The sequence below is a fragment of the Actinia tenebrosa genome, unplaced genomic scaffold (genome assembly GCF_029948245.1).
Source record: "Actinia tenebrosa isolate PJP-AT-01 unplaced genomic scaffold, QUT_ActTen_1.0 PGA_scaffold4__44_contigs__length_22323623, whole genome shotgun sequence".
NCBI lineage: Eukaryota > Metazoa > Cnidaria > Anthozoa > Actiniaria > Actiniidae > Actinia > Actinia tenebrosa.
Genome location: NW_028292581.1, coordinates 18,864,139 through 18,876,479, shown reverse-complemented (window position 1 = coordinate 18,876,479; position 12,341 = coordinate 18,864,139). Strand labels below are relative to the sequence as shown.

Sequence of the window (12,341 nt, the reverse complement as noted above, 5' to 3'; positions counted from 1 at the left end):
TTGTTGACGACACTTTACAGCGTGTCTACATTAATAAAGGCAACCCTGTTATAGCTTATGCATGATAGAAGCGGGTTCCCTGTGGAAGAGAGAAAAGGAGCTCGTGGGAATGGGGCAGAGTTGATATAGGGAAGAGTAGACAAGTTGTTGTTCTTAAAAAATGAATCCGGAATTCGAATGATTTTATCTTCAGGACAGCACATATGTGTAAGTATATTGATTCCGTTTTTCTTGGACAGAATATATTCTCATATAAGGTTTTGCAATTGTCATTCTAGCGAATCGTGAAAACCTGAACTCGTGAAAACCTGAAATCGTGAAAACCTGAACTCGTGAAATTAATCCTGTAACGTGGAATTGTGAAATCATTGACTGACTGAACTCTGAATAAACTGATAATCTAGAACTTGAACGTCACGCATCTTGACTATAGTCCTCGAGATAATCTAGAACCTTTACAAAATTCGACATATCGTCAAATCTGAACGAACTGATTGAGAAAGAAAACACAAGATGAATGCCGAAGGAAACCCGAACTTGACCATCGAGCAACAACATGAAAGAATCCTCGAATTAGAAAAACAACTTGAAAACATGATAAAAGGACCGTCTGAATATGGGAGACAACTTGAGCGAGAGTTGGATCTTGGATCCCGAAGAGGTAAGAGAATTATTCAAGAAAATATGAAAGATTTCGAAGGCCGTAAAGCCGAACGGATTACACAAAGACGACATTCCTTGGCGGGATATTTATCCCACCTGTCAAGACTTGTCAACCAAGTTGGAGACGTGGAACGATGCTTCGAAGCCGAAAAAATTGTTGATTATTTAAAGAAATTAGAACTTGCATGGGTGGGATTTGTACAGAAATGAATACAGTGTTTACATCGAGGAAGATGTAAGTGAAACAGAACTTTTACGAGTAAAACAACAACACGAACATGCCAAAGATAATTATCACAAGTGTGCCTATGCCGCATGCGAGCGTTTGAGACAGGCACAACAATGTCGAGAAGACGAGCAGGCGCCAGTTCGCCGACAAAGAGATAATGAGACAATAAGCCAATATTCCTACGCAGGGGGGTCTACTAAGTCGAAAACTAGATCGCTGAGCTCTTCGAAGAAACGAGAACTACAGAAAAACGCGGAATTGAAGAAAATGATGGCAGAACAAGCTGAAGAAATAGCAAAATTGGAAGCGGAAATGGAAAAGCGCAAGATAGACATTGAACTAGAGAAGCAAAAAACAGTAAGAAAACTGAGATTTGAAGCCAAGATAGCAGAAAAGGAAGCCGAATTTATGTCAGAGGATGAAGAGTCCGATCTAGAATTACCACGTGGACCATGCCTTTACACAAGCACCCCCTTGACAAAGGAAGACCAGACCACTGATTGGGTCGTGAACGAAACCACACGCATCCATGTACCGGATGACCGCGATGAGAGAATAAAACGAGAATATGAATATGAATACCAGAGAAGCTCCCAATGCCCCGAGAAGTACGATGAATATTGGAGAAACTCCCACGTTCCTAAGAGGTACGACATGCAAGAAGAAAGCGCTGACAAGAGCCACGCCCAAAACGTTATGGCCGACGAAAGATACCATTCTGAGAGACCTCGAAGAGAAGAATCCATCTTACAAGAAACTACAACCCACAATGCAATTATGCTGAAGTTGAACATGTTGCAAGCCATGCAGCCTGTAAAGTTCTCCGGAGATGCTGACGACTTCCCCAGTCTTAGAAGCCGCCTGAAAGACAATTTAGAGGACGGATTATTGACCGACGGACAAAAACTGGAGTTCTTACCGAAATTTGTCTGCGGAGAAGCGTATGAAGTAGTTCAACGAGCGTCTGGATGCAAGTACGACGATGTTGTGAAGCTGCTAGAGGAACGATACGGACACCCATCCGCGGTTGCAGCCGCATGTATCGAAAAAACTGACCATTGGTCCAAAGTTAGCCCATGATGACAACAAAGGACTACGTAACTTTGCAGAACAACTTGAATCAGCATCGAAGAAGCTGGAAGGAGAATACGAAATTGAAGCAAGCACGACGTCGAACCTGAAGCTGATCGTAAGTAGGTTGCCAAACTACCTATCAGCAAGGTGGGGAGATACCCTGTACTTCATCAGAGAGAAAGGGATGTCACCGAAGTTGAAGGACCTTGCGGCATTTGTGAAAAGACAAGCAGCAATCAAGAACGATCCCGCCTTTGTCACTACAACTTCATCACGGAACAGTGAATCGAAAACGAACACTGCTAGACCAATGAGATTCACTCACAAGGTAATGAAAGCTCAACCTCCGCTGAAAACCGCCACCTTCACGACCGACGTCAGACCTAAGGAAGCGTATCAAGCCGGTAATAAAACAGAAAACGCAAGTACGCCGGGTCGCTGTGTCTGCTGCTCTGGAAGCCACGACCTTCTACATTGTACACAGTTCGCAAGGAAAGACATCACGGACAGATGGAACGTCGTGAAGAATAATAAACTGTGTCATGTTTGCTTGAAAGCGGGACACTTAAGAACACAATGCAAATCGAACGAGAACTGTGGATGCGGAAGTGAGCGACGCCACCACAAGCTGCTACACAACTTTCCCAGACCAAAAGCAGCCCCAGTCGACAAGAAAGCTGAAGAAAGGGAACAAAGAAAGGATCCACCGAGTAACGACCAGAGGCCTGCTCCTGAACAGAGGAAAACCGACCAGTACGCAACCAACGTACGAAATACAGACAAAAGTATACTTCTGCACGTGGTACCGATAAAGATCTCCGCGCCGGATGGAAGTGCGATAACGACGTATGGACTCCTGGACAACGGGTCCCGCGCCACCGTAGTTGACGCCGAAGTGGCAGAGATGATAGGACTCAAAGGAAGAAAGAAAAGAATATCGGTCAATACGCTGATGAATAAAGAAGAAGAAGAGTTCCAACTGGCTGAGTTCCAGATACAGTCTGCCGATGGCGAAGGACAACCAATCACAGTAGAGGAAGGGTTGATATCACAAAAATTTAGCATTTTTGAAGACCTCTTGCCTTCCAATATCAACAGAAATGCGTACCCTCATCTGATAGACATTGAAGTACCGGAAGTAGAAGTCCCGCGGGTATCTGTGCTGATTGGTAAGGATGTTGACGAAGCACACGAGGTAATTGAAGTACGGAAATCTGATGAACCTACCTGTAAGCTCCAGGCTCAGAGAGGGCCCCTTGGGTGGGTCATTACGGGTACTATTGAAGGAAAAACACAACGAACGAAACTTGACTTGCACTTTACGGACATAGAAAACCTGAAGTTACGTGAACAGATAGAAAGATTCTGGAAGATAGATGACTATGGAACAAGACAGAATGTCAAAGAAAAGGAGGTGCTTTCAAGAGAAGATCTGAGAGCAGTAGCGAAGCTTGAAGAGACAACAGTGTTTAAAGAAGGACATTACGAGACCGGACTGCTGTGGAAGAAAGATGATGTGAAATTGCCAAACAATCGCGAGCAAGCTGAAAAGAGACTGTTGAGTCTCAAGAAAAGGTTTCAAAAGGATCGAGCGTTCGAAGAAGTGTATCGTGACACCATGAATGGCTACATCGAGAAAGGATACGCGCGCAAACTCTCCGCTGAAGAAACTTCGCAGATTGGACCGCGAACATGGTACTTACCTCACTTCGGAGTTACGAACGTTAATAAGCCAGGAAAAGTGCGTATTGTTTTCGACGCCGCTGCTGAACATGAAGGTACGTCATTGAACAAGAATCTGCTTCAGGGACCCGACTGCACGAACAGTCTGCTTGGCGTATTACTGCGATTCCGTGAAGACAAAGTTGCACTTGTAGCGGACATCGAAAGCATGTTCCATCAAGTCGGAGTACGTGAAAGAGATCAAGACTCTCTAAGATTCTTATGGTGGAGTGGAGATGCTGATGATCCTCCTGAAGAGTATGTGATGACAGTCCATATATTTGGTGCAAGAGACTCGCCGTGTGCAGCAAACTCAACCCTGAAGAAAACAGCGGATGACAACAGCGACGACTTCGATACTGCGACAGTTCACACTGTAAAGAACAACTTTTATGTCGATGACGTCCTAAAGTCGTTACCTAATGCGGACGCTGCAACGCGCATGGCTGACCAACTGACACAGCTGTGTATGAAAGGAGGCTTCAAGTTAACGAAGTTCATCAGCAACGACCGCGAGGTCCTAGCTGAAATACCAGAAGAAAAGAAAGCCACGTCCTTCCTCGATCTGAAACTCCAAGAATTACCAACAGAAAGAGCCCTCGGTGTACGCTGGGATGTCGAGTCAGACACCTTTGGGTTTAAAGTGTCAGAATTGCAGAAACCGAATACAATGAGAGGAGTTCTTTCAACTATTAGTGCGGTTTTCGACCCTCTAAACTTTGCAGCACCAGTGATATTGCCTGCAAAAAGAATCATGCAAGAACTGTGGAAGAAGAAGTATAAGTGGGACCAACCACTTGAAGGTGAGATCCTACAAAAATGGTCCAGCTGGAAAGAGAATCTTCCACTGCTGGAGCGAGTATGTGTACCGAGATGTTATTTTACGCGAACAAGTGAACAAAGAATTTCTCTTGAGCTTCACCACTTCTGTGATGCATCCGAGGTCGGGTATGGAGCAGTATCGTACTTGAGAGCCGAGTATCATGATGGAAGAATCGAATGCTCATTTGTGATGGCTAAGTCCAGAAACACCCCTATCAAGACCCTCACCATCCCTCGTCTTGAATTGCAGTCAGCGGTACTTGCAACGCGTCTTGACAAGACAGTGAGGAAAGAGCTAGAGCTTGATGTCCAACAAGTAACATTTTGGACCGACTCCATGATAGTTCTAAACTATATCAGAAACGAAACTCGACGTTTCCAAACATACGTCGCAAACAGAGTGACCGAAATCAGAGAGGAAACACTACCCGAACAGTGGAGACATTGTCCAGGCAAGGACAATCCTGCAGATGATGCAAGCCGTGGTGTTGACACTGAAGAATATCTCAAGAACCAACGCTGGCTTAAAGGACCAGAGTTTCTGTGGAAGACGAAAGAGAACTGGCCCGAGAACAAGTTTGAAGAAGTTAGCGTACAAGATCTGGAAGTTAAGAAAGAAGCTTATCTGACCGTACCTGAACGCAGATCATCTGTGGAGGAACTTACAAGGAGGTATTCCAACTGGATAGTACTCCTGCGCCGAGTTGCCTGGCTTGTCAAATTCACCGAATGGATCAAGTCCCGACACGTGAAAGAGAAACGTATTTCTACTGAAGACCTGCAGAACGCTAAATTGAAGGTTGCTAGGATCGTGCAACGTGAAGCCTTTTCCGAAGAAATGCAGAGCCTCAAGAAGAAGAAACAAGTTCAAGGACACAGCCCCACAGCAAGTCTAAGCCCAAAGTTACATGATGATGGTCTACTTCGTGTTGGTGGAAGATTGGCTAAGGCACCAATTTCCCATGACGCAATGCACCCAATAATTTTGCCTCGGAAGAGTCACGTTACGACAATCTTGATACGTTACTTGCATGAGAAGAACGGACACTGTGGTCAAGAGCAAGTGCTAGCCCTCCTGAGAGAACAATTCTGGGTAATCCAAGCACGAGTTGCCATAAAAAGAATCCTCGGAAGATGTATCGATTGCAAGAAACAGAGACCTCAAACGACAAACCAAGAAATGGGTGAGCTACCAAAAGTTCGCTTAACACCATATGAACCACCATTTACCTACACAGGGGTAGATTATTTTGGACCCTTCCATATCAAGAGAGGAAGAGGACGAGTAACCGAGAAGAAATGGGGAGCCATCTTCGTGTGCATGAACTCCCGCGCCGTCCACTTGGAGGTCGCAAAATCGCTGGAAACTGACGACTTTATCATGGTCTTGGTAAGGTTCCTGAACCGAAGAGGTCACGTCAAAGAAATAAGATCGGATAATGGAACAAATTTTGTCGGGGCGGACAGAGAAATCAAGGAAGCCATTAAAGAGATAGACTCCCGCAAGATTGCGGGGGAGCTGATGGAACGCGGATGCAAATGGGTATTTCACCCACCAGGAGCCCCACACATGTCAGGTGTATGGGAACGGCTTGTGAAAACTGTCAAGAGAAGCATCAAAGCCATAATTGGACAAGAGACAGTCAACGAAGAAGTGCTACATACCGTATTTACCGAGGCGGAGCGCATTTCCAATGGCAGACCGCTAACTCGAAATCCGCCGAATCCTGATGATGACGAACCGTTAACTCCGAGTCATTTCCTGAACGTCCGTCCAACCACCAACCTACCCTCTGAGATGATAGACGAATCGGACAAATACAGCAAGAAACGATGGAGACAAGCACAGTTGTTAGCCAACCATTACTGGAAGAGATGGTTGAAAGAATATATACCCTCACTGCAAGAGAGACAAAAATGGCGACAACCAAAGAGAAACATACAGATTGATGATTTGGTGCTGGTAGCTGACGAAAACCCTACAAGGAACAAATGGCCGTTAGGCAGAGTTACTAAGGTGTTCCCAGGAAGTGATGGTTTGGTTCGAAGTGTAGAAGTGAAGACTAAGGAAAACAGCTACCGACGTCCAATCCACAAGTTATGCTTGCTGGAAGCCGAAGATGAAGATGACGTTTGAACCAAGAGACTCAGACTTTGCGTTTATAATTTAGTCGAAACTGTTATAGTATGAACGTTTTAGTATAGACCGTTCATAGGGGGCGGAATGTTATAGCTTATGCATGATAGAAGCGGGTTCCCTGTGGAAGAGAGAAAAGGAGCTCGTGGGAATGGGGCAGAGTTGATATAGGGAAGAGTAGACAAGTTGTTGTTCTTAAAAAATGAATCCGGAATTCGAATGATTTTATCTTCAGGACAGCACATATGTGTAAGTATATTGATTCCGTTTTTCTTGGACAGAATATATTCTCATATAAGGTTTTGCAATTGTCATTCTAGCGAATCGTGAAAACCTGAACTCGTGAAAACCTGAAATCGTGAAAACCTGAACTCGTGAAATTAATCCTGTAACGTGGAATTGTGAAATCATTGACTGACTGAACTCTGAATAAACTGATAATCTAGAACTTGAACGTCACGCATCTTGACTATAGTCCTCTAGATAATCTAGAACCTTTACAAACCCAAATAAATTTTAAATTGAATTTATGAATCACTTTTTGACGCTGAATATAACAGGATGGTGACGAATAATTGTAGAATTTAAACTGTTTCTTGCTCCCTCCTTATCATACACATACACATATAAAGTAAAATGTAAAATTTTGTACATATTCTATTATTTTAAATACTTAGTCGTGATTGCCCAATTCAGTATGCCGGAAAGTTTGGGTGGTCTTGGTTTGTGTAGTCAAACTATATATACGCTATTTTTTTTTCAAAATCGCAAAGTGAAGCGAAAAAATACTGGCGCGACATTATATGTGACCTTCAATTATGAAGAATTAAAGATATGGTAATGACCATTTTAAAAAAAACACGAATAAAAGACACTGGTATTGAGAACAAAGTACTGGCACATCTGAGTAGTCATTAGACTCACATTAGATAGAAGTGTGGCATTTGGAAACAAATTATAAATGATATAACAAATAATGAATTGTGTTATTTGATTAAATCGAGAATTTAGAGGACATAGAATGTGATTTTATAGCAAAACGTGAAACTAACGTGTCAATACATAGGATTCTCGAGCACTTACAGTCGGTTTTTAGCGCATCCTTCCCCGAAGTTAAGTAACGCTTATCACCTTTTTTGGAGGAATAAAAGGAAAAGGAAAGGAAAAGAATAGAAAAAAAAAAAAAAAAAAAAAAAAAAAAAAAAAAAAGGAAAAGAAAGAGAACGTTAACGATAAGAAAGAAGCAAACAAGAAAAAAGGAAATGAAGGGAGGGGGTGAAAGATATAGAGAGAAAGATAAATAAATAAATAGAATAGTGAGTCGGGCATACAGTGCGCATCTAAAACCCGTTTCCCACATCCAATCAAACAACCAAAATAAGGCACTGTTTACACGGAAGCCATTCAAGTGCTAGGATGCCTTACATTCTCACGCTAAGCCATTTCGGTGTCTCTAACTCAAGCCAAATCTGTTCGATAACAAATCTCTAATCAGTCCTAATGCGCTTATTATTGTTTATATTTTATACCAACATTCGGATGAATTATAATCCTTCGTTTGATGAAAAGGAACCGTTAATAAGCTATATCGCCTAATGTAAGTCTGCAAATGAACTTACTAAATTATCGAGATGTATATCACAAGTGACATTGAGCAAAGCTTTTATAACAGCGGGAAGGATATGCAACTCTGACGTCAGCGGGGCGAACGCCCTCAACTGGATTTCCTGAATAAATACAGTAACATCTTGGTCACTACGTCTCGTTGCTACTTAGCGAAAAAGAGCGGCGAAAAAGCCTGAAAAGATCTCTAGGACTCTTGCACACAAATTAATGAACCGACAATACCTTGCCAAGCAATTGTTTGAACTTGAATTTGGTGTACAAGTGAATCATGTGTTGTGCACCGTGCACGTTCAAGTGCAAATGTGCACGACATACTTTTTACACGCAACATTTGTTGCATAAAACTTCAACGATTATCTTACAAAAGAAACATTGTGAAGAATATATGTTCTGTTGACCAAAATATTTTTAAATAAAACCAGTTTCAAACATGAGCAAACAATATGCATTAGTTCTCAAAAACCAGACAAATGCATCCAAGGCGGTTAAAAAAAAGAAAAGGACAAAATAAACGACAGACAAGAAGGACTTAAAAAATACTAAAAGCTGCAAATGAAAAGCTCATCTGACTGTTAGGAGAATATGATATTTGGAGAATGGGAATGAATGAGCTCTTTTCTTACCTGTTTTCAATCACGGTGGGCTCGCGAGCGCACGAAATCACCGGTTTTAACTAGTAGCAAGTTTTCCATCAATTACCATTGTTTTTGTTACCATGGCGGCAGAGAGAAAATTCCCATAACACTTCGCGACGCTACAGCGAACGCTGCATCCGATGTTAGAAAACTAATCAAGTTTGAAACCATCAGCTATTACCTTTAATAAACCACAAAAAAATTGTCAAAATTTAATAAAGTTCTCCCTTATTCGGCTTGTTTTTCTAATACACTTGTTCATCGCTCGACATATGTTGTGGCGATTTTGCAAGCGCGCGATTCTATATCACCTATGTCGACGCCCGCTATCTAAGAAATTCAACAATAATGCAAAAATCTGGAAAGAAAAATGTCTTTTTTACTTATTAAAGTACCTTTCAACGAAATCTGGCTAGCTCTGTCGTCTGCGTTCTAAAGTTATTAGTTTCGACAGAAATAGACTGAATTTCTAGCGGCCGACGGGATCACGAGCACTCCACGGAGATCATCTATTGTTCGTCCGTGTCTTATCAGAGGTCGACAATTCTTCGGATGAGTACCGAATGAATATCGATCTACACCTTCGCCAAACAGGGGAACTGGAGGAAGCCATCTTGCTTCAGACTTGAAGACGATTGAGAGGGTTTCGCGCGCGTTAATGGCTTTGGTGAATGGACAAGTACTTGCCAGACCGAACGGAAACGAATAAGTACCAGTTTATAATTAATTTGAAGGGTTAATAAAATTCTGTAAAGAACAAATTCTTGATATTGGTTGTTGTTAAAAGTGCATTAGTCTCAACCATGTCAGATTTGAATATTCTGAGTTGTTTCAATTTTTACAAGCAGTCCTTACCGAGCGAGTGTAGCAACCGACGGCGATACACGGGTCTGCTGTTCGAACTTGGAACGTCTTTGCAACCGTGCGCCTTCTCGCTTTACTTGATCTGCTTTGAAGTTTTCTGTTCTAGCCTTTCATAGTAGTTCTCCCTTACATCTTTCTGGTTCTATTCAAATTATTTTCGAGAACTTGTTTCTTTGCTGTTCATAACCCTCTTATTCTTGTTCTTTTGTAACACTGTGAGGGGCGCGAATTGTAGAGCATCTATCTCTTAAGCCATTATCATTTCCAGTTGTTGTTGTCATTTTGTTCCTCTATCTATAATGTAGTTCTAGATACGGAATTGATGAAAGAGTAGATTTAGACAGCGAGCTGAGAGTTATGGGCAGAAAGAAAAAGAATAATAGGTTCCCGGTTCATGAGCACAGGAAGGAGCTAGCCAGACTAAACAAGGGAATGCTAATAAAGTATGTATGTATGTAGATCATGAGATAAGCTAGAGAAGCTGAAAAGACTATTCAGAGCAAAGGAGATAAAGGCCCGTCGCCTTGAAAATAAGGTAGAAGCATTGTACATTTATTAGTAAATTATGGACCAAAATTTTCCCCTGGCTTTATGGCCCAAGCACATTGTGCATGGGCCATAAAGCAGTCGTGTTAGAAATAATTTTAAATAATTATATTAAGACCCTTTTCGGATTACAAGTTGTTCACTGACAATATTTTTCACCCGGCCCCCTTTAGCTGTCAATGCCATCCCACAAGGCTAGTTCAGCTATCGTACGAGCTAAAATAAATACTGTTCATGAATCTTTTCTGGGTATATTATACCTGGGTATATCATTTCCTATTTTTCAAAAATATTTTTTTGCATTTCACATTATTTATATATCATATGCTGCCTTGTGTTTTCTATTTTTGTAAAACAGATAAGTAAATTAAGACTTGCAGGCTAGTAAACAGCAACAGAAATAAAGACAACCATAGCCAAATCAATTTCATTAAAAAAGGAAAATGCCTGGCAGCAAAACCCTAGCTCCTCTAAGATAGATAATTTAGGCAAGCTAGATTTAGATCAACAGCGGGCAACAGAGAGAATGTCTGCCGAGACCATTGGAGTGTCTGTCTCCTATACAAGGGGCCACTAAACAGAATTTGAAACCAGCACTGGATGGTGCTTGGTGTGCCCTTAATGCATCAGTTAAAGAGTTAGCTTATCAGAGTTGGATGAAAAGGCGGTAATTGTATTTTAGTGTGTGTAAATATCAGGAAAAAAGAGTTGGAAGCATTTAGGTGGACATGTGACTGGGGGTTTCATATCTTAAAAGAGAAATGGCCAAACGATTTATGGAAAGGTGGATGAGATATGATGGGCTAGCGGACGCCTCTGGACTAATGGATGGATGAAATAAAGAAATGAAAATGAAAGAAAGGGAATGGAAGGGAAAAACATAAACGAAAGAAAAAAAGAACGACAGAAAGCAAGCAAAAGGAAAAGAAAAGAGAAAGAAAAATAATAGTGATGAATGTTTGAGCAAGCGAATGAGCGAGTGAGTAAAAAGTAAGAAGTAAAAAAAAAAAAAAAAAAAAAAAAAGAAAAAACCACATACACACACATACACTTAGAAGAAAAGAGAAGCAAAAAAGTGAAGCCAGGAAAAATAAAGAATTAATGAGTGAATGAGCAAGGGAATGAGGGAATGAGTTTGTGATAATACTATACAAAAAGATCTAGTACGTAAAGGAACAAACTTAATAACAAAACCGATCAAACATAACAAACAAAAGTAACCGTTGCTCAAAAATAAATTACCGTGAAAACGTACAAAATCCACGAGGGGCCTCTACTTTTTGTAGTCTATTCTTTTCATCTTCAGACATAACTACATGCTGGAATTAGATCGAAGTGATGTACTTAAATATGCTACAGAACTTCGTCGAAGGGTTATTCGATAGTATTTTGACTCTCTGAGGGAGTAAAAACAAAATGGCAATCGATCAATGTCAACAATTTGAACTCAACAACATGATTGGTTGATGAAAGTGGTGTTCAGGCAGCAAATGAAAGAGTTGAGTATGTTGAACGACGACTGGTTATTTTTACTCGTTAAAACGAACATCTTTTTCGTGTTGCAACTTTCACTTAACAAGATATGTTTGCGAAAAAAGCCGCGAATTCAAATCAAAGGGTTATTTAGAAAGTCGCAGGTTCCTTTTTAACTTCTAGAAATGAAAATATTTTGTTACGTATTACATTATATCGAGTTACGATTGCGGAAAAAAATACGACTTCAGTTCAAAGACATAGAATGAAGCATGCTCCTTTTTTAAACATTATCAAGTTTGGATTGCAAAAATAAATAAATAAAGAAACAAATAAATAAATAATAATAATAATTCAATTCAAAGGCATATATATAAATACACCTTAAGCTTGGATGCTGTTTTTATTAACTTTGTATAGGTTTTCATCTCCGAACAAACCGTTCCTTTCTCTTCTATTACTTTAACTTATTCAGTGTTTGATGGTGCAGTCTGTTGTCAGGTTTATACCAGTTCAGAACAAAAGCTTTTTTCTTATTCATAAGCTGAGC

General features: G+C 40.9%; 1 protein-coding gene across 1 annotated transcript; it reads left to right on the top strand.

Annotated features, from left to right (window-relative positions):
- Nucleotides 1-2,150: 2,150 nt before the first annotated feature.
- On the top strand, nucleotides 2,151-6,647 carry LOC148907411 (uncharacterized). The gene has a single exon (XM_089036864.1). The coding sequence runs from the start codon at nucleotides 2,151-2,153 to the stop codon at nucleotides 6,645-6,647; it is 4,497 nt and encodes a 1,498-aa protein (XP_088892990.1).
- The last annotated feature ends 5,694 nt before the right edge of the window (nucleotides 6,648-12,341 follow it).

What these genes read in the sequence shown, in the direction of transcription:
- LOC148907411 (XM_089036864.1), top strand. Translation starts at nt 2,151, where the DNA reads ATGTCACCGAAGTTGAAGGACCTTGCGGCATTTGTGAAAAGACAAGCA.